General features: G+C 53.6%; 1 protein-coding gene across 3 annotated transcripts; it reads left to right on the plus strand.

Annotated features, from left to right (window-relative positions):
* Positions 1 to 2,176: 2,176 nt before the first annotated feature.
* On the plus strand, positions 2,177 to 15,135 carry SLC4A3 (solute carrier family 4 member 3). Of its 3 annotated transcripts, none has more exons than XM_080932696.1 (23): positions 2,177 to 2,226; positions 2,874 to 2,969; positions 3,250 to 3,415; positions 3,982 to 4,259; positions 4,353 to 4,468; positions 4,902 to 5,098; positions 6,522 to 6,670; positions 6,775 to 6,955; positions 7,312 to 7,447; positions 7,685 to 7,868; positions 8,223 to 8,322; positions 8,684 to 8,868; positions 9,299 to 9,524; positions 9,658 to 9,876; positions 10,144 to 10,292; positions 10,488 to 10,682; positions 10,899 to 11,117; positions 11,384 to 11,473; positions 11,922 to 12,088; positions 12,687 to 12,940; positions 13,229 to 13,398; positions 13,572 to 13,745; positions 14,913 to 15,135. In XM_080932696.1, exons 2-23 carry the CDS (start codon positions 2,919 to 2,921, stop codon positions 14,988 to 14,990), a joined length of 3,684 nt encoding a protein of 1,227 aa, XP_080788822.1. In that variant the 5' UTR covers positions 2,177 to 2,226; positions 2,874 to 2,918; the 3' UTR covers positions 14,991 to 15,135. The 3 variants fall into 3 exon arrangements, with proteins under 3 accessions (XP_080788822.1, XP_080788824.1, XP_080788823.1); XM_080932698.1 differs by lacking the exon at positions 2,177 to 2,226 and adding an exon at positions 2,359 to 2,441; XM_080932697.1 differs by lacking the exon at positions 2,177 to 2,226 and adding an exon at positions 2,552 to 2,672.
* The last annotated feature ends 5,550 nt before the right edge of the window (positions 15,136 to 20,685 follow it).

Raw genomic sequence — 20,685 nt, forward strand, 5'->3', positions numbered from 1 at the left:
ATGGACTTCTAAAATCCCTCCCAGTGGGACGAGTTTTACTTCAGCATTCCAGAGATATGGATGCTTGTGGAGTTGAGACTGAAGTTCCTGACTCCAGGTGCAGTGAGGGTCTCCAAGGGACCAGTTGGGTGTTCCCTCCTAGTGAGAGGAGACTATGTGCAACATCCGCTCTGGAGTAGAATCTCTAAGGGGACCAGTTGTGTGTTACACAGCCCAGCACCCTAGGGCTTTCAGGTTGACAAAAATGTCTCAGGCTGTCTTGTCATAAAACTAGCTGTTAGTTTTCTAGGCTGTCGGGGAGGGTCTGGTTCTAAGATGTAGCGGATGGGGCTAGACAGATGGCTCAGTGGTTAAGAGTACTGACTGCTCTTCCAGAGGTCCTGAGTTCAAATCCCAGCAACCACATGGTGGCTCACACCCATCTGTAATGGGATCTGATGCCCTCTCCTGGTGTGTCTGAAGACAGCTACAGTGTACTTATATATAATAAATAAATATGGAAAAAAAAAGAGGACAGAACAAAGGTGAAAGGGATTCATTCTCCTAGAGTGTTCCCAACAAGGGATGGCTCCATGAAGACTTAAGATCAAGTTAGTTGGTTCGGGGTGATGAAGTTTGGGAACAACAGGTTACTTCACTGGGGCTGCTGCAATGAAAAATGGCAGAGAGAACTGCTTTACAGTGTCTGAAATCAAGAATCTGCAGATCAAAGTTCTCTCTGAAGATGCTCAGGAAGGACCTGTTCCAGGCCTCTCAGCTTTTGGAATTTCCTTGGCTTGTGATTGCATACCGCCAGTCTCCACACGGTGTTCTTTCTCTGTGTGTCTGTGTACAAATCTCCATTTTATAGACACACCATATTGAATAAGAAAAGAGCACCCATCACTTAAGGATGGCCTTAACAACTTCGACGGCTTTATTTCCAAATAAGGGCTCGTTCTGAGGTCATGGAAGTTGAGATTTCGAATATGAGTTTTAGGAGACACAATTTAAAGCCAGCCCATGGGCCTCATAGGCTTGACTTTTGGGAGGCGATTCACAGGTTCTGTTTCTGCTCAGCTGGCAGCCAGCACTGACATCCCTGTAAACCCGGATGAAAGTGAGAAGTCTGGAGTAAATGACAGATAGAAACCTGCAATCTGTCAACGATGCCCAAATTTGTGGGTAACCTTCTTCCTAGGTGTACCCTCTATGGTGGAATACTCCTTCCTGCATCCCCAAGTTCTCAGAGGAAGGAATAATACTTCCCTATGATGGTTAGTGTAAAATGTCAACGTGATGGCGTCTAGAATCACCTCAGAGGTGGGCCAAGTCTGGAGGGGTATTCTTTTGATTATCTTAATTCGTATTCGTAAACTGGCTTTTTTGATGTTTTTTTGAGACAGGGTTTTATTATGTAGTGCTGGCTGGCTGGAACTCAGGGTGTGGACCGGCCTTGAACCTATAGAGATTCACTCAACCTTTTAAGTGAGGGGATTAAAAGCCGTGCACCACCATGCTGGGCTCTTGGAAGACCCATCTGTGGCAAGAGCATTTCTCTGGCTAGGGGATTCTGAACTGTGTAAACTAGAAAAAAGGAGCCATTCATCTCTGTTCCAACTGTCGATGTGATATAACCAGCTACTTCAAGTAATCCCCAAGGATCCGGGTGGGGCTGAGGTCGTGCCGGGCAGGGGTTGGAAGGGCTTATACCTTCGGACATGTTCCTCTCCCCTCTTTTCCACTTCCTCTACAGAGCCAGGAGACATCTGTTGCTCTTGCCGGAGCCTGCTGACCCCCGCCCAGTTCTTCTTCCTTTGTTTGTTCTAAGGTGTAGGGGCATGGCTTAAACTGACTGCCATTCAAGGCTTTCATGGGCATGGGTTATGCTAGGTGCTCAGTTTCAGAGACTCAGAGGACACACTGGGGTCCAGGTGCTCTTTCCGAAGATCTCTCTGACCTTGGAAAGGGAGCTAGGTCCTTCACATTTGGAGAAGCGGGAGTGGGGAGGGCCGGGCAGAGGAACAGTGGAAGCTTAGCCACAGAATTTTAGAGTAGTTGGCCCAATTGGAATGCCCCTGTTTCAGCCGCCTCTGGCTACAGATGGGCAGATAATGTGCCAAGGTCAAATGTTGGGTGGCGCCCTGCGCCAGAAGCCAGGCCTTTGAAGGGCATCAGCTGAACTGGAGGTGTTGATGGCAAAGGCTTTCAGGGGTCTGTGATCTCGCGTCCAAGCTGGAGAGGCTTGTATGTGCGAAGGGGGTCTCCTCCAGGGCTCCTGAGGGGAAGGGAGGGGTGGCTAAAAGCAAGGTGGAGGAGTGTGTTTGAGGGATTGTGGGAATTTAGGGCCGTGCACCCGCCCCTCCTCCCCCCGCAAAGCGTGGGGCGCCTGGAAAGGGGTCTTGCGGGCAGGTGGGATCCTGCGGGGACCCGAGCGCGGGGCCCACGCTGGCCCAGTCGGGGTAAGTCAGGGATCGTCCACTCTCATTGTGCGGCCGGGCGGCGGCGGGCTGGCAGAGCCGAGCGCTAGGAGGTGGAGCCGTGGACTGCGGGCTCCGGCGCCTGCGTCCGATCGGCCGGGCTCTGCGCGGCGAGAGGCCGGACGGGAGTCCGGCAGCCGCGCCCCAGCGCTAGCGGGGAGGGATGTGGGGCGCGGCGGCTCTACTAAGCCCCGCAGGTTCCGGAGCCCGGAGGTACTTAAGGGCAAGGCGTGGGCCCCGGGCCGGGTGGGGACATTGTACTAACCTGGACCGGGTTGGGCCTCGGAAGGGAGAGCGGGCTGGGCACGGGGATGGAGCACTCCGGAGGGGGCCCACCAGCGCGATTCCTGACCCCGCCCTCCTCCCCCAAAGCTCCCTAAGAGGTCTCCGCAGCGCCCCCTTCTTCTCACCCAGGGTTTGGGTCCCAGAGTGATAGACTCCTAAGTCGTCAGCCCTACCATGGCTAATGGGGTGATCCCGCCGCCCGGGGGCGCCTCCCCCCTACCCCAGGTGACTGATGCGTGGGGGTGGGGTGGGGGAGGAGGGGCAAGATGGGTGGGGTGTCCTCTGGATGACCCTGGGATTGGTGGTGTAGAGGAGTAAGGGGGTCTTTCATGCGTTTGTGGCTGATGCTCCCAAGGCCTGGGGGAAAGCCTTCAAAGTGGGTTTTGGGGATGTTCATGCAGGCAAGGGTGAAGGTGTTGAGAAGGCCCTTGAAGTATGGAGTTGGGGTTGGGTGGGGAGTGTTCATGAACTAGGGGGTCCTTAGAAGAGGCTCTCTGGCCTGCAGGTCCGGGTGCCCTTGGAGGAGCCCCCTCTGGGTCCAGATGTAGAAGAGGAGGAGGATGACTTGGGCAAGACCTTGGCTGTGAGCAGGTTTGGGGACCTCATCAGCAAGACCCCGGCCTGGGACCCTGAGAAGCCTAGCCGCAGCTACAGCGAACGGGACTTTGAGTGTGGGTAGCCTGGGGACCCCTAGTGCTCCAGCCTTCGCCACCATCACCTTCATCGCCACCATTACTGCGCTCACCTCCGGCTTGGTCACTCAGTGTCATCCTGTGCTGGACGCTGTGCTGGGCCACCATGCCATGTTAAGTCATCCTGCCTCCCATGCTATCGCCTTGTTCACCTGTCAGGGGAGCTGGGCTCCAGACCAGGGGAGATGTAGGGGAGGTTAGCCCGAGGCCTCCCTCAGTGACCTTCATCCTCCACTCTTTCCCACCCACCCTCTGCTCCACCGTGTTTCCTGTCGTGTCTTTCCCTCAGCTTCTCTTTCTTTTCTGTACCACATCTCCCTATGCCCTTTTGCGACTTTTCCTTTGTCACTTTTGTCTCCACTCCACTTGGCCTCACCAATGACAGGAGCAGGGGCATGGACAGTAGTTGGGAGGGATGTCCTGGCTCTAGAAGAAAGACTAGGGTGCCTTTGTTGTAGGTCTTCAGGTAGACTAAGGTGTGTACTCCTTGTGGGGGAAGCTCCACTCTGCCTCAGGGGTCTCAACCCACTCTCCTGCACCCCCAGTTCACCGGCACACATCCCACCACACCCATCACCCGCTCTCAGCCCGCCTGCCTCCACCCCACAAGCTACGGCGACTGCCCCCCACCTCTGCTCGGCACACCAGGAGGAAGAGGAAGAAAGAGAAAACCTCTGCTCCCCCCTCAGAAGGGACACCCCCTATCCAGGAGGAGGGGGGAACTGGAGCAGAAGAGGAGGAGGAGGAGGAGGAGGAGGAAGAGGGAGAGTCTGAGGCAGAGCCTGTGGAGCCTCCTCCCCCGGACCCCCCACAGAAAGCAAAGGTAGGGCCTCCTCATGGAAAGGGGCTGGCTGGTGGAGACGTGACGTGAGAAAGGTGGCTGCTAAGTGGTAAGTCTGTGACTATGTGTCCACAGTTCTCCATTGGAAGTGATGACGATGACAGCCCAGGTCTTTCTATTAAGGCTCCCTGTGCCAAGGCCCTGCCTTCGGTGGGCCTGCAGTCTGATCAGAGCCCCCAGCGCTTCGGCAGGTACTAGTTCCAGCTCCCTGGACCCAGCCCTCACTGAGCAGAACACACTGCAGTCCAGAGCAGTTGGCTCAAGTCCCTGACACTTACCTGATTCCTAACCCTGAATAGTGTCCTTAAGTGTGACCTGGAAAGCCAAGAGAGTGAGGGGAGTCCCATCTGTCTCCATGGTTTACAAGTGGGAGGAGGGAGCAAGAGGGGGAGAAGAGTGAATAAAGCCAAGAGGTCAAGAGTCCTCTAGGCCTGAAGCCTTGCTGAAGAGCGAGGTGTCCAGAGAAATGAGATGACCCAGGGTGAGAAGGACTGAGCATGCTGGGAAAGGAAGCCTCTGTTTTCACTCTTGTTCTTGGGGCTGGTGGGAATCAGAGGGGCCCCTTAGCTTAGCCAGTTCCTTGCCTCTTTCCATCAAACCAAAAGGCTCATGTTCCTTCCTCAGCTCCCCCAGTCCCCGGGCCCGGGCTTCCCGGATCTCTACAGAGAAGAGCCGGCCCTGGAGTCCATCAGCCAGCTATGACCTGCGAGAGCGGTTGTGCCCAGGCAGTGCCCTGGGCAACCCTGGGCCAGAGCAGCGGGTGCCCACTGATGAAGCGGAGGCTCAAATGCTGGGTTCTGCTGATCTGGACGACATGAAGAGTGAGTGAGGCCCTGTGGCAGGGACCCAGTCCTTTCTGCAATGTCCCTGTGGCAGAGAGAGCTAAATCTGACTAAGCCACCACTCTGCCATAACTGTTTTCCTTAGTGTCACTCAGGAGTGCTCTCTGAGTCACCTATTGCATAAATCAACCCTTTTCTTGGAGGAGAGCTCTCCTGAGACCTCCTTTGTAAACTCTAGGTTAGCCCACCTGCCTGGAGGCTGAGGGCTGAGCTGTATGCACTGCCTGGTTCCACTTCTCCCCAAGCCAAGCCTGCAGCTGCCCTCAACTCCTTCCTACCACCCTTGGCCTGGCCTGGCTGTGATCTCGGCACATTCCTTCCATCTTATCAGTGCCTGGCTTTGGTGCCACCTGTCATCACCCACGGGGCTCTATGCCCAGGCTAGGGGCATCACTGGTCTCCTGCCCTCCTCCTCCTAAGATTCACAGGGTGTGGGCGGGGGCAGAGATGGGGGGAGTTAGGGCTTTGAATACGTCATGGAAAGTTGCCAGGGCCTGAGGACAGGGACAGGAACAATCCGATGGCAGCAGCAGTGGGATGGGGGGAGTCATAGGGAGGGTGTATTTACAGATCTAGGGTGGGTGCTGATAACAGCAGGAGCAGACTTGGGGGACAAGGAGAATTGGGAGCAGGAAACCTTACCACGTCCAGCTCTGTGTGGGCAAAGGCAGCTCCGGCAGGGGCTCCCACTTGGGACAGCCAGGGCTGAGGCCTTGGCCACCAGGGGAATGACAACCCCACTGGACAAGGTCATGGAGCCCGATGAGGCTCTGAGTCCTAAGCCTGGGGACACTGAAGATCAAGGCCCTGGGAGGAATCCAGCCCCCAACACTGGTGACTTAGTGGCCTCAGAGGATTTGGAAATGTTTGTACTGGACTTTGAAGACTATGGTCTGTGGGAGCCCATGAGGGGCCACCCGAGCCCCCTGGCAGGGGTAGCTGCTTGTGAGTAACTGGGCAGCCAGCCTCTCTCCAGCTGTTCATCTGGACAAGGCAGGTGGGAGGGTGACCGAGCAGCCCTTCATAAGCTTGCTTGAAGGCACTAGTGGGGCTGGGATTCAGGCACTGTGGATATGGAAGTGTTGGGAGCTAGGTGTCAAGGGACTAGCATTGGACCCATGGCTCCACAGGTTGTTACAGAGGCTTCAGGGTATGGATGGGGCTAAAGGTTTACGTGGGATCTGGCTTCTGTTGTGACTTGGCCAATGCTACAATGTTGCTCTGTACTGTACCTTTCCACTTCTGAGATCCTGTCTCCACATCTGTGAAATGGCCACCTGGGTAATGTGTGTGGGATAACAACCAGGTGGACCTAGTGGGTACAGAAGGGGCCTGGAGCATGTGGGTCGTGATCTTAGACCTAGAGATGGATCCCTGGGGCCCAAGTCCACCTTGTCCACAGGTCATCGGCTGGAGGACAACCCCGGGGTGCGGCGACACTTGGTGAAGAAACCATCCCGGATACAGGGTGGGAGAGGCAGCCCCAGTGGCCTGGCACCCATCTTACGCAGGAAAAAGAAGAAGAAGAAGCTGGATCGGAGGCCTCATGAGGTATAGTGGTCTGAGGGTGTTGGCTTTTGGGATCCAGTTTTTCTCCTTTTGCGACAGTCCCAACTCTGACAGTCTCTGAGCCCTCACCTTGAAGCCTGTTACAGGTGTTTGTGGAGCTGAATGAGCTGATGCTGGACCGTAGCCAGGAGCCGCACTGGCGGGAGACAGCACGCTGGATCAAGTTCGAGGAGGATGTGGAGGAGGAGACGGAGCGCTGGGGGAAGCCTCACGTTGCTTCGCTCTCCTTCCGTAGCCTGCTTGAGCTCAGGAGGACCATTGCCCAGGGTAGGGCTCCTTGGGCTGGTCCTTCTCCCCACCATAGATTCATCTCCTTTGGGCTGGCCCAGCAAGCTGGGACCACTTGGGAAATTCTGAGGGGCAGAACTGTGCATTGCACCTGGGCCTAATGGACCTTCTAGCTGTCTGCACTCTTAGGCTACGACTCCCACCGCCCAGCCCCTCGTGCCATGGCCCCTCGCGCTCCATTGTCATATGCTCCTCCAGATACCCGTGAGATGTGTATCCGCTGTTAGTGCATTGGCCCTCAGCTCACTTTACACATTTGCCCGTCCGTGGGGGAGCAAGGCAGTGGGGTGGGCCTCCCCTCTGGCCAGATGGCTACTTCCTTCACTGTGTCCCAGGAGCGGCTCTCCTGGACCTGGAGCAGACCACCCTGCCGGGCATCGCTCACCTTGTGGTGGAGACCATGATTGTATCTGACCAGATCCGGCCCGAGGACAGGGCTAGTGTTCTGAGGACTCTGCTCCTGAAACACAGGTGTGAGGGACTGGGGAAGAGGGTTCTGTCTGCTTCAGTTAGGACTGTTGTCTCTTCCGAGGGATCTCAGCCTGGACTTACATTACTCAATGTGATGGGAGCTTATCCCCCTTCCATCTTTCTACAGCCTTAACCAATAGGAAGTTCTCACATTAAGAAGGGATGCAGGCTGTGGTCCCTCACTTCTCACCTCCTTGAGATCTCAGTCTCTCCAATGTACCTTGTCCCCTTCTTTAGCCATCCCAACGATGACAAGGACAGTGGTTTTTTCCCTCGAAATCCGTCAAGCTCCAGTGTGAACTCAGTCTTGGGGAATCACCACCCAACTCCTAGTCATGGCCCTGATGGTGCTGTACCCACCATGGCTGATGACCTAGGGGAACCAGCCCCATTGTGGCCACATGACCCTGATGCTAAGGAGGTTAGTGTACCTTGCCCGACCTGGGCCTGGGAACTTAGAAGATGACCAGTTTAGTTGAGATGGGGAAGGCTGGATGCCTGGCACCGTGCCGAGCATGCTGTGGGTGTGTGGGTGAAGAGGGCTCCCTGTGCTGACGATACAGGGTTTTTTGGTGTGGTAATGAACCTGACCCACGGGAGCCATTCAGCTGATAAGGCTGAGGTGGGGCAGGACATAGAGGAAGGTGAGGGGGTCCTCCTAAGAGACTGGAGAGAGAGCAAGCAGGGCTCAGACCTAGGGTTGGGACAAGGGCTGGGAGGGCCTGCCATGGCCTCCAGGCTGGGTCCCAGCCCTATTCCAGTTCTGCGTCCTCAGAAGCCCCTCCACATGCCTGGGGGAGACGGTCACCGGGGGAAAAGCCTGAAGCTGCTGGAGAAGATCCCTGAGGATGCTGAGGCCACTGTCGTGCTTGTGGGTGAGGAGGACCGGGTGCTGGAGGCAGGGCGTGTGTCTGTGCTCCCTGACCTCTAGAGGAGGCTACTCTTGAGTCCTTTCTTCTCCATTCCCAGTTTCCTACCATCTTGGACTATGGCTAATTTAATATATAACACCATTGTAAGAATTAGGGGGGAAAGAGCAGTCCTTATGAGACACCCTTACTTTCCACCTCTTGGCAACTACTATGTGACTATAAACACGTAAGCAAACAAGGTACTTTAGACCTGAGATTTCTTTCACAGTGTCCAACTGCTCCCCAGTGCAGAAGAACCCAGCTCTCCCTCCCGGAGCCTGCTTCGTCTGTACCCCTGTCCATCACTGCTTTTGTCTTCCTGCAGGCTGTGTGCCTTTCTTGGAGCAGCCAGCGGCGGCTTTTGTGAGGCTCAGCGAGGCTGTTCTCTTGGAGTCTGTGCTGGAGGTCCCTGTGCCTGTTCGCTTCCTCTTTGTGATGCTGGGGCCCAGCCATACCAGCACCGACTATCATGAGCTAGGGCGCTCCATTGCCACGCTCATGTCTGACAAGGTTGGTCCTATAACCTGCAATGAATTCTTTAGGCCTGTCTGCCTGGGATCTGTCTGTCTGTCTCTGGAGTGGAGTTGGCAAGCTGTTAGCTCAGGGCAGAAAGCAGGAACTTGGTCTGTGCACGAAAAAGGTGCTAACGCAGTAGCAGAGACCCCGACTCAGTGTCTTGGATGTAGTAGGAAATGTGGACTGTCCCCCTTTCTGTCTGACCATGGCTGGTCTCCTAGCTGCGGTGATGTTTGGGATACTCATTAGTCTGTGGGATGTGGGCACTGCCTAGTCGGAGGTGTTCTGAAATCCTCTCCTAGACTGGCCTGGTGCTTATGGCTGTCTCCCTTCTCCACCTTACTTCTGTGACCCTGATACCTCAGAAGAAGTCTCCTTCCTGGGTTCTCTTCGCCCATCCTTAAGAGCTATCTCTTCTCTCCAGCTGTTTCACGAGGCTGCCTACCAGGCAGATGACCGGCAGGACCTATTGGGTGCCATCAGTGAGTTTTTGGACGGCAGCATTGTGATTCCCCCATCGGAGGTAGAAGGCCGAGACCTACTACGTTCCGTGGCTGCCTTCCAGCGAGAGCTGCTGAGGAAACGACGTGAGCGTGAACAGACCAAAGTGGAGATGACCACCCGGGGGGGCTATGTGGCCCCTGGCAAAGGTCAGACCCCAGCCCACTCCCGACTCTCTTGAGTCCTGTGTGGTCTTACTATACCTGCCCCCCTCCCCCAGCCAGCACCTCCAGACAGGATGGAGTGGCCTGTGTTTCATCAGAATCTTTCCTGTTTCCCCAGAACTGTCTTTGGAGATGGGAGGCTCCGAGGCAGCCTCCGAAGATGATCCCCTGCAGCGGACAGGCTCAGTGTTTGGGGGGCTAGTGCGGGATGTGAAGCGCCGGTACCCGCACTACCCCAGTGACCTACGGGATGCACTGCACTCCCAGTGCGTGGCTGCCGTCCTCTTCATTTATTTCGCGGCCCTCAGCCCCGCTATCACCTTTGGGGGGCTGCTAGGTGAGGCTCTCGGGGTCACTGTGGGGGTCAGATGTCACCTGTAGGGTTCTATGGTTCACACTGGGCCAGAGGACTCCAGTGATCCAATTTTGGGGGCGGGGCATAAAATGAGGGTTAAAGGCAGGATCCCTGTAGTTTCCTTGGGAAGGTGAGTGGGGCCTTGTCTGCCATGCTGGCAGCTGCTCTGCTCTTGCTGGAGATAGACGAGGAAGGGCAGAACGGGAAAAGCCAGGCTCTGGCTATCTTGCCGACCCCTTTCCACCCTAGGAGAGAAGACCGAGGGGCTTATGGGAGTGTCCGAGCTGATTGTGTCCACGGCTGTGCTTGGGGTTCTCTTCTCTCTGCTGGGGGCCCAGCCACTGCTTGTGGTGGGCTTCTCTGGACCTCTGCTGGTCTTTGAAGAGGCTTTCTTCAAGGTAAGGTCTGCCCCCTACCACAGGTACCGCTCCTCCTTCCTGCCTGCCTGTTGTCAACCTCTTATCCAAGTGTCCAGGAGCTGGGTCTCTGTACCCCCCCTTTGTACCCTTGGAGTCTACTTCTGTTCATTCCACAGGCACCAACCTCAGGGCAGATGGTAACCTGTAGGTAACCAACCTCCTTACTATCTCTAGTTCTGCCGAGCTCAGGACCTGGAATATCTCACCGGTCGAGTGTGGGTGGGCCTCTGGCTGGTGGTCTTCGTCCTGGCCCTGGTGGCGGCAGAGGGCAGCTTCCTTGTCCGCTACATCTCGCCATTTACCCAGGAGATCTTTGCTTTCCTCATCTCGCTGATTTTCATCTATGAGACTTTTCACAAGCTCTATAAGGTGTGGTAGTGTCCTAAATGGTGGGTAGGATAGGGTGGAGGTGGTGCCTGCCCTAAGGAGGCCTGGAGCTTGCTGAGAGCAAGACATGGGGAGAGGGGCTGTGTGTGCGTGCATGCGTGTGTGTGTGTGTGTGTCAGGAGGTGGAGATTAAGGGACATCAGAGCTGGGTTTGTCATCTGCCTGTGGAGAGCGAGGCATCCTTTTCTCTGTACATAGGTGTTCACAGAGCATCCTTTGCTACCATTCTATCCACCGGAAGGGGCCCTGGAGACTGGTTTGGAACTTAATAGTAGTGCCCTGCCCCCAACAGAGGGCCCGCCAGGCCCAAGGAACCAGCCCAATACAGCTCTGCTGTCGCTCATCCTTATGTTGGGGACCTTCCTCATTGCCTTCTTCCTGCGCAAGTTCAGGAACAGCCGATTCCTGGGGGGCAAGGTATTTTGTCCCCTTTGTCTCTGTTCCTGCTAGGCTCAGCTCCTGAGAGTCTCTTCCTCTCTTCCTGGCCAATCCATTGACCCAACAGCCCCGCCCCCACTCACCAACAAGACAAGAGTGCCTCCCAGCTGCGGTTGGCACACGGACTGGCACCTTGAGGGACACCTTAGGGTATTCCTGGCCTCAGCTTGGTCCCAGAAAGGGTTGGGGGGGGTGGTGTCTCCTGTCTCTTAGCCTCTCGCTTCCAACCTGGCTGCCCTTGGCAGGCTCGACGCATCATCGGGGATTTTGGCATTCCCATCTCCATCCTGGTGATGGTCCTTGTGGATTACTCTATCACTGACACCTACACACAGGTGAGTTTGCCCCATGCCCTGTGGCCGCTGCAAATTTCCACCAGCTCCAGGATCTGGAGTGGGGTTGCAGCTCAGCTCTTCTGGTCGAGTGGCAAGACATTAAGGCCACCAGAGGCTGCTGTCAGGTTTGGCCCAGGGACTACCCAGGGCATCTAACTGTGTATGATCCCAAATGGGAGGAATTTAGAGGAATAAATGTGAACTGGTACAGAGTGCCAGGTCTCTCCAACAGCAGGCCTCCTGACAGCTTCAGAGCTGGGTGGGGTGGGGGGTGGTATTCCACTGCTCTGCCCTCAGCCCCCCCCCAATAGTGACTTTGGAGAATGAAGGTGAATTTCAGCAGCTCCTCAGAGTTCCGGGAACTCTGTGGCAGGAACAGCTGCAGTGTTCTATGGGCTTCTGTGGGCAGCCTCTGGCTCTGACCCACGTCTCCCTTCCTGCCATGCAGAAGCTGACAGTGCCTACAGGGCTCTCGGTGACTTCCCCGCATAAGCGCACATGGTTCATCCCACCCTTGGGCAGTGCCCGCCCCTTCCCACCGTGGATGATGGTGGCTGCTGCTGTCCCTGCACTCCTGGTTCTCATCCTGATATTCATGGAGACTCAGATCACTGCGTAAGAGGGCGGGAGAGGGAGGGCAGATGGGCGGGTGGCTTGGCTTCAGGGTGAAGGCAGGGGTACCTTATCTGTCTAGTGATGCCTTGTGGTAGTCTGTGAGGAGTTTGTTGGGTTCTGGCGGGAGTGAGGGGGGGGAGTTGGGAAGGGGAGGAGGAGGAGCTACAGCAACAGGCTGGAACAGGCGTGGGTGTGTGGGTCCAATCTCGGTTCTCTTATGAGGGTTTGACCTGGTGCCTCTCACTAGCACCCCTGGCAGGGTGGCACTTGGAAGTTCTCAGAATTCCGCCAGGGTGTTCTCTCACCCAGCGATGCTCACACATCTCTCGTTTTGGTTAAACTGAAATAACATGGTCTGATCTGGCATCTGGCTTTTGTAGCGCTTTAAATGTTCGCAGCCTGAGAATTTGGCTCAGGTTTACTGGAGCGTGCGAACTTTAATTTGGGAATGTGAAAGAGGAAGCTGACAGGTCCAGGGATAACTGTCGTCTTTGGCGCTCCCCTCCCCTGAAGCCTTGGGTGAATGCTGTGTGCGTTGCAGGTCCTGCCTGCTAGCTAGCTCCTTCTCCTTCAACCCTCCTACCCCCCCCCCCCACAGGCTCATTGTCAGCCAGAAGGCACGGAGGCTACTCAAGGGTTCTGGCTTCCATCTCGACCTGCTTTTGATTGGCTCTTTGGGTGGCCTCTGTGGGCTGTTCGGCTTGCCCTGGCTCACAGCTGCCACTGTCCGCTCCGTCACCCACGTCAATGCGTTGACGGTAATGCGTACTGCCATTGCACCCGGTGACAAGCCCCAGATCCAGGAGGTGCGGGAGCAGCGGGTCACCGGGGTGCTCATTGCCAGCCTCGTGGGTGAGCACCAGTCTCCCCATCGACTTGCGTTCTTGGGCCCAATGGCTTGAAATCCTCCTCATCCCGGGCTTGACCCTCCTGAATCTGCAGATGCATCATGGTGTCCCCCTCCTCCCCCTGGGTCTCCAACCTGTCACCTCACACTGGGGACTCTTCCCTGCTTCCCTTTTGTCCTGATGCATCTCTATGTGGGAGGCCCAGATTGGTCAGATAAGTAAATCCCTTACCAGGCCCTTTGTCTGGGCAGGGCAGGGTCAGGGATAGGCAGCTCTGTGTTACCTCCTCCAGGCCTGTCTATCGTGATGGGTGCTGTGCTACGCCGGATCCCATTGGCTGTACTGTTTGGGATTTTCCTGTACATGGGAGTCACATCACTTTCTGGTATCCAGTTGTCCCAACGTCTGCTGCTCATTTTCATGCCAGCAAAGCACCATCCTGAGCAGCCTTATGTGACCAAGGTCAGGCCCAGATGCATGGAGTTGGGGACCTGCAGGAGTTGGTGGGAGGGAGTCTGGAGGGATGAGCAGAGGGAATAAGATAAGGACCATTGGGACCCAGAGAGCTTATGTTCCCAAAGGTGTGGGTGGGGCCTGAATGGCCATTGTGTAATGAGACTGAGCCTGCATCCCAGGTGAAGACTTGGCGGATGCACCTGTTCACCTTCATCCAGCTGGGCTGCATTGCGCTTCTCTGGGTGGTCAAGTCGACGGCGGCCTCACTGGCCTTCCCTTTCCTGCTCTTGCTCACGGTGCCTCTGAGGCGGTGCCTTTTGCCCCGGCTCTTCCAGGACAGGGAGCTGCAGGCGGTAAGGGATGTTGGCTTGCGGAGGGGGCGTGGTGGGATGAAGGCAGGTGGGCACTGGTTAGATGCCCGGGTTCCTGTTGGCTACCGGTTGGCTTGTGTGCACTGGGGAAAGTTACTGAGTTGTCTGACATGCTGTTCTCATGGGCATAGTGGGCTTGTAGAGCCTACCAAAGAACTGGCGGGAGACTTACCTACGAATCCAGGTAAAGCTGCTGATACAGGACTTTAAGAAGAACAGGACAGGACTGCTGTGGATAGTTGTGATGAGTGTATCTCAAAAAGCATCTGGGTGGGAAAGCACACACTTCAGTCCTGGGCCTGTTTCTGTCAGCTGTAGCAACTGGTATCTTTTTTCTCTTCCTTACTTTCCCCCTGTCTTCTTTCCTCCTCCTCCACTTCTTCCTCCTCTTCCTCCTCCTCTTCCTTCTTCAACATTTTTTGCTTGTTTGTTTTTATTTTTCCAGACAGGGTTTCTCTGTGTAGCCCTGGCTGACCTGGAACTTGATTTGTAGACCAGGCTGGCTTCAAACTCATAGAGTTCCACCTGCCTCTGCCTTCTAAATGCTGGGATTAAAAGTGTGCACGACCTTGCCCATGCTTGCTTTGTTTGTTTGTTTGTTTGTTTATTCATGTGAGTTCACTGTCACTGTCTTCAGACACACCAGAAGGCACCAGATCCCATTACAGATGGTTGTGAGCCACCGTGTGGTTGCTGGGAACCGAATTCAGGTCCTCTGGAAGAACAGTCAGTGCTCTTAACCACTGAGCCATCTCTCCAGCCCCCTGTGCCCGACTTTTTAAAATGTGTTCTATGTGTATGTGCAGCCTTTGGGAGTTGGTTCTCTCTCCACCATGTGGACCCCGGGGGATTAAAGTTGGGTCGTCAGCCTTGGTGGCAAGCGTTATCTGCTGAGTCATCTTACTGTCCAATTTTTGCAGTTCTCTCATGCTCAGATATGGAGCACAGAGACGCCAGGATCCTGTGTCGGAGTTGCTGTTGTACTGGTCCATTTGGGTATTCTGGGTGAACTGGAAATGAAGGTTTTGGGTGGGGAAGTACTTCAAGCTGGGGTCCTGGAGAGGGAGAGAAGGTGTTCAGAAGAGGATGTGAGGAACACAAGACATGTTTGTCCCCCTGCCTTCCCTGACACTGCGCTCTCTTCTGCAGCTGGACTCTGAAGATGCTGAGCCGAACTTTGACGAGGATGGTCAGGACGAGTACAATGAGCTTCACATGCCTGTGTGACCCCTCCGAACCCCACCTTGGTGACTCATAGACCCTAGAAACCCAGCACCAGGGCCAGGCATTTCTCAGGACCCAGGGATGTGCCTGGAGTCACTGCCCATGCCAGGCCAGTGGCCCCTTGACTTTCACAGCCCAGACGGCACCGGCTTTGAAGTCATTATAACACACTCCTTGTCTTGTGTCTGCCTCATTTTCTTGGTGCCGCCTGTAGCTTGTCAGGCCACACTTACCTCCCTGAAATGTTACAAGGGTCATCCAAACTGGAAGAAATTTGAAGCAAGGGACAGAGAGGGCTTGAGAGGGAGGGGTAGATTCAAGACTACAGAAAATCCAAGGTGGGTCTTACTGTTCCCTTCTTAGGTCCCTTGAGTATGTCTGAAGAACTGGAGGTTCAAGGTCTAACTGAGGGTCACACGCCCATTAATCCAGCCCTGGATTAGAAAGGAGGGGACAAGGAGACTTTAGCCACTAGGGAAAACAGATTGACTTTAGTCCTGTGGGGCTACGACGCTGAATGGAAAATGCATCTAGGAAGCATGGGTAGTGGCCCAGCCCCCTAGACGCCAGGATGGCGCGGGGTTTGGGGCCCACTGGACCATTTTAGATTCTTTTGACTTAAGAGTGAAGCGGTTCTAGGATTCCTGAAGCCACTCCTTGTACAACAGTCTGTTTTGCCAGAAATAACCTGGGAGGCCTCGAGGAGGGTGAAAACAGGACCCATTGCGTCACAGTTGCTAGGTAACCAGCTGCCTGGAGCCTGCCGGCCTTGTGTGGCCCTCTGGTGGTGGTTCTGGCGCATTGGATGCTCTGTCGGCTGAGCAGGGCGAAGGCTGCCACCTGGCGGATCCAATTTAATCCCAGGGTTCATTTAAGCGGGTTCAGTTTCCAGAGGACTCTGGGAGGTCATCAAGGTCTCCAGATCCAAGCATCCAGGGCCAGTGACGTCTTGGAATCACATGAACCTTTCCTTCTGCAGAGGGCCCTGCATTCCTATCTTTATCTGATTTGACCTCTGCTCTTCTGCCATGGGTTCAGGCCTATAGCTAGTGCCTGGGGCAGGCAGGGGACACAGAGCACTTGAGATGTTTGTTTTCCCAAGTCAGAGCAGAACAGAGACAACAGTACTGGGCTATCATCACGTTTTATGCCTTTCATTCCAGCTGCCCACCCATCCTTGGTCTCTGATGCTGTCATGCCTTTGACTGGCTCCCCTAGCCTATGTGAAGACAAAAATCTTCTTAGATGGACCATGACAAGGTAGAATGTCAAAATACTCTGCCAAGGACAAAAACAAAGGACAGATGCAAAGCCTAGCTCACAGGCGGGTGTGGAGCAGATCTCACACACAGAGGGCAGGACCTTATCACAGGCTTGGCTGACAGGCTTCTGTGAAAGCCCACTTCCTCTGGGAACCTGGAGCCCTTTCAGGATATTAGCTGCTAACTGGCTCTTCTATTGTGGGATTTCTTTACACCTCACGAAGGAGCCTGCTTTTCCCAAGAACCCTCTCTAAGAGAGAAGAAGAGGTTACATGTGGACATGAGTCCTAGCCAGGGTTAGTAGCAGGTGATGCTGATGTCCAGAGAAGTGAGATCCTCTGGCCTATGAACAAAAGGTGAGAACATTTTGAAGTTAAGAGTTGGGTAGCCATGGCAACCAATATGAAAAGGATAAGGTGAGGATACTGGAGCTGCAGGAGACCAGCTGAAGTTTAAGAGGTCAAGCTTGAGCTGAACCTCACAGGAGATGAAATTCTGGTGTGAGACACAGAATTGTCTCCTTTGAGCAGACCAATAGGGCTTTCTCCATAACCCCAAAAGTCACCAGGAAGGGTGCTGTGAAGGGGAGGAGTGGAGACTAGGTTGATTCTCTAAGAGACAGGATGACAAGACCATTACATACATCCAGGCTTAGACCTGGGTGACTAGACTGAATGTCACTTGAGGACATTTGGAACTTATCCCAAGGTCAGTAGTCCCCATATTTCCTCTAACCACACATTGAGGCTTTGGCCATATCCTCTCAAGGGCCTTTGAGGATTTTTTTTTTTTTTTTTTTTTTTTTTTTAAAGCATAGAGCGGCATCAGTAAAGAGGTGTTCTGTTCCTAGGGCACAGCTTGAGGGGAGGGGTGGATATTACTAGACAGGTGTCCTGGAGTATGGCCCTCCAAACAAAACAGCTGTCTGCAAGAGACCATCAGGAGAGGCCTGTGGGCTGTTGGAATTTCTTCAGAACTGGGCTCAGACAAGGTCATTGGAAACTGTAATCTCCTCTCAAAGCCATCTGTGCACTTCTGTCTTGATTGTAGGTAGTGTGTTCAAGGGGCACAACCTCAAGGTCTTGGGAGGTGCTAGGCCTCTAGCAACTAGAGTATGTAGGTGGCGTTAGCAGAAGGGTGCTTCCTTTATTTCCTTATGTATGGGAAGCCATCATCCATGCTGGGTTCCTTGCCCATACTCTGACCAATAAACTTGCAGGTTCCCCAGAGTGAACTTTGTGGGACCCAACTTCAGTTTGTTGTTGGGACCTTGTAAGGAGTGGGTAGACTTTTGTTTATCTCTCTTCAAGGAAAGAATTCCTCCAGCAGGGGTTGAGGAAAGGGGGTAAAGGTCATGGTCGATTAAACAACCAGCCCAGCTTCTTTGGAAAAGGCTTAGGGAGTAGACAGGTGTAAAGTGTTGGGGTCGTAACTTTCAGAGTCAGATTATGGGCAAGAGTTACCTTGGCCAAGTGCCCAGGGTTTTCATTATCCTTGGACAAGTTCAAGTCTATTTCTGGCCCAGAGTTCTAACACCCTTTGTACAAAGAAGGTGGCGGTCACTGTCCTGTTCCATGCTGAGGATACAGCTTACTTAAGACAGCTGAGGACCCTGTGACAGCTTCTGGCTGTCAGAGCTTGTGGACCACCCACTCATATTATCCTACACCCCTCCTTTAGGGTACAGAAGCTGGCAATAATGTTGTACCCTTTGGCAGGCCAGGTGACATCTCTTCCTAAATCAGGTGACTCAAATAATCATCATGGCCGTTGACACTTGGCACTCTCAAAGGGAGTTCTAAGCTGCAACGGGGAGACAAAAGCTAAACTCAACGGCACCTGTACCAATCACAGCCTGCTGCCCAGCTCTCAATAAAGCCTTTGCTGAGAACCAGCAAAAACAGGTTCTGGCAGTGCCTATCAGTGGCCTGAATCCAAGGTGGCAAATTAGGAAATGCAGAGTGAGGAATTTGGTTTCCAGATAAATTATTCCGTCATTTAAATTTGATCCATTGCATGTCTCATCCTTTGTGGGGGGTGGGGAGAAGCACAGGCTCCAATATTCATGGGATTTATGTTCTGTGAGGAAGATTTACTGTTTGAGCGGGCTGCTGGGATTATTTTCAATTTCCCAGGAACTGTTTCTTGATATCGAACGATGCTTTATCAAGTGCTAACTAAGCAGACAGTCACTGGGATGTTCTCCGGGTGGCAGATGAATCACAATATTTGTAGGCGATGGGAAAGAGTTGCCTAGAGTTCATCTATATCCCAGGTCCCAGGAGAGAAGTGGAGACAGGGCATAGCGTGGGGCAAGGTACAGTGGAACATGGAGCTGGTGCAAAGACAGAATGCTAGGGGGCGCTAAAGAGGCTTGCCTCTGAACCAGGCTTACTTTTAGAGTGGCTTAGTGTCCCCTCGAATTCTACCAGACCCACTCTGCACCCATTGATTGTGCTTTCCGTGAGATAGGCAGAGACTAAGCCTACATGGTGGAGGGAGGGATGGACAAATGTCATAGTAGGAAGGACCACATGGTTCTAAACTCCATCTGCTTTAGGATCCAGCATTGCCACATGTGACACCAATTGAGCTTTCAGAGAATTCCAAAGGAAGGTTTTGTTTCTCATGTTTCTTTCTATTAAAGCTGCTATTTCACTGTGGCAGATAGGAATAATGCCCTGGAGCCCAAAGAAGCAGTGTGGGTTTCCTTCCGAGACAGTTTGTAGAATTTTAATCTAGCAACATGGCTGTTCTGGCTGGAATATAGTCATACCCTTCGCACACACCTTTAATCCTAAACAATGTAGCTAAGATTAGCTTCTATAAGGAAACAGCCATGTCTGAAGGTGATGGCTAATTGAGGGGCAGGCAAAGTGATGAATCAGAGAAAGATTTGACAGAATGAGTCAGAGATAGCATACACCCAACTCTCACGGGAACAGCACAGGAAAGAGGAGCTATTGAAGAGCGGTACAGGGAGATAGAGGAGTTGGAGGTCAGTTGGGAGTGGGCGCAGTGCGGTGGAGTTGAGTTCATTCACGAGTTCAGTGCAGATCAGCAGAGGCAGTCAAAGCCAGAGAATAAAAAGAAGCCAGAAGATTAGAACAGATAGCTAGAGTTAGTTTGAGGCCCAGCAGAACAATTCGGTCAGAAGCTGAGAGAAGCCAGATTGAACCAGTCAGCTTGGAGAGGAGTTTGAGAAATGAGCACAGTCAGCCTTTAAGATGGCAATTAGAGCCAGAGAGTAAGAGTTATAACAGTTGGAGAAAGCTGCTGTTGCTGTCCTGCCTGCCAGCCTGACATTGGCAGGGCTAAAACATACCACCATGTTTTCCAGGAGCTGCAGGAGATAAGAAGGGAAGAGTAGGAAGTCAGCCCATCTGTGCTTCCTACTCTACCAATAGCTCCTCAAAACACCAGGACTCAGATCACGTTCTCCATTACAGCTTTGGCAGGCAAGCCATAATTAGGGCATTAGTAGGTACTTTTTTCCAAGGCCAGGATGACTGGAGGTGGTGTTTAGCTCTCTCTTCCAGTCCTCTCAGTTTCTTAGTGTGTCACAGGGTCCCCCTGCATCTCAGTCATCCAAGGAACGTAATAAAGTCTTTAACTCTTGCTGGGTGTGGTGGTGCACATCTGTAATCCAGCTTTGGGAACCTGCAGCAGTGTTTGAGGCCATAGGATGAGAACCTGTCTCAAAAACCATGCAAGGGAAATGGTGAGGCCCAGGAATCTATGTCTTGATGAGCTTTGCAGAAAGCCCCGATCCGAGCATTCTCATCCTTGGACCTTTGGAGTACACTTTAATGGCCAGACAGGGCTTTCTGCCTTCCAGCTTCCCTCATAGTGGTTCCAGGTTCATTATTTAGAAGGAACTGGAAGCCAGTGGTATCTGGATCCTTTTGTTTCAGGAAACTATCTACAGGCAGGGGCTGTTAGCAAGCTCCTGCTTCCCTGAACCTTCCAGGTTCCATCTGTGGAACTAGATGCCCTGTAGACCACAGTGGTACATGTGGAAGGTGAGTTGGCAAAGCTGTGCCCTCCTTGTGTGCTGTGACAGGTCACCATGAAAGACTCTGCCGCATCTTCACATTGCAGGTAGCGGAGGGAGCTTGAGCAGCTTTCCCAGTGTTGGGTAGAAGGAAGCAAGGGGGTGAGAAATTGTGAAGAACAGACTTCTGGAAAAACTCTCTCCCAGGAAACTCTGGACTAGCCTAGAGTGGTTAACTAAGAACAGTGGTGTATTCTATTTGTGTGTGTGTGTGTGTGTGTGTGTGTGTGTGTGTGTTGGGAGAGAAAGAAAGAGAGACTTGCTATGTAGCTCTGGCTTGGCACCTTCTGTGTAACTCAGGTTGACCTTGTACTCAGCATTTCTCCTGGCCTATGCTCCTGAATGCTAGGATTATAGACAGGAGCCGCTACAACAGGGACAG

Source organism: Micromys minutus (genome assembly GCF_963924665.1).
Source record: "Micromys minutus genome assembly, chromosome: 19".
NCBI lineage: Eukaryota > Metazoa > Chordata > Mammalia > Rodentia > Muridae > Micromys > Micromys minutus.

What these genes read in the sequence shown, in the direction of transcription:
- SLC4A3 (XM_080932696.1), top strand. Translation starts at nt 2,919, where the DNA reads ATGGCTAATGGGGTGATCCCGCCGCCCGGGGGCGCCTCCCCCCTACCC. An exon ending in CAGGAGGACCATTGCCCAGG is followed by an intron (nt 6,956 to 7,311) that starts GTAGGGCTCCTT and finishes ACTGTGTCCCAG; the next exon opens with GAGCGGCTCTCCTGGACCTG. An exon ending in CCACGCTCATGTCTGACAAG is followed by an intron (nt 8,869 to 9,298) that starts GTTGGTCCTATA and finishes TCTTCTCTCCAG; the next exon opens with CTGTTTCACGAGGCTGCCTA.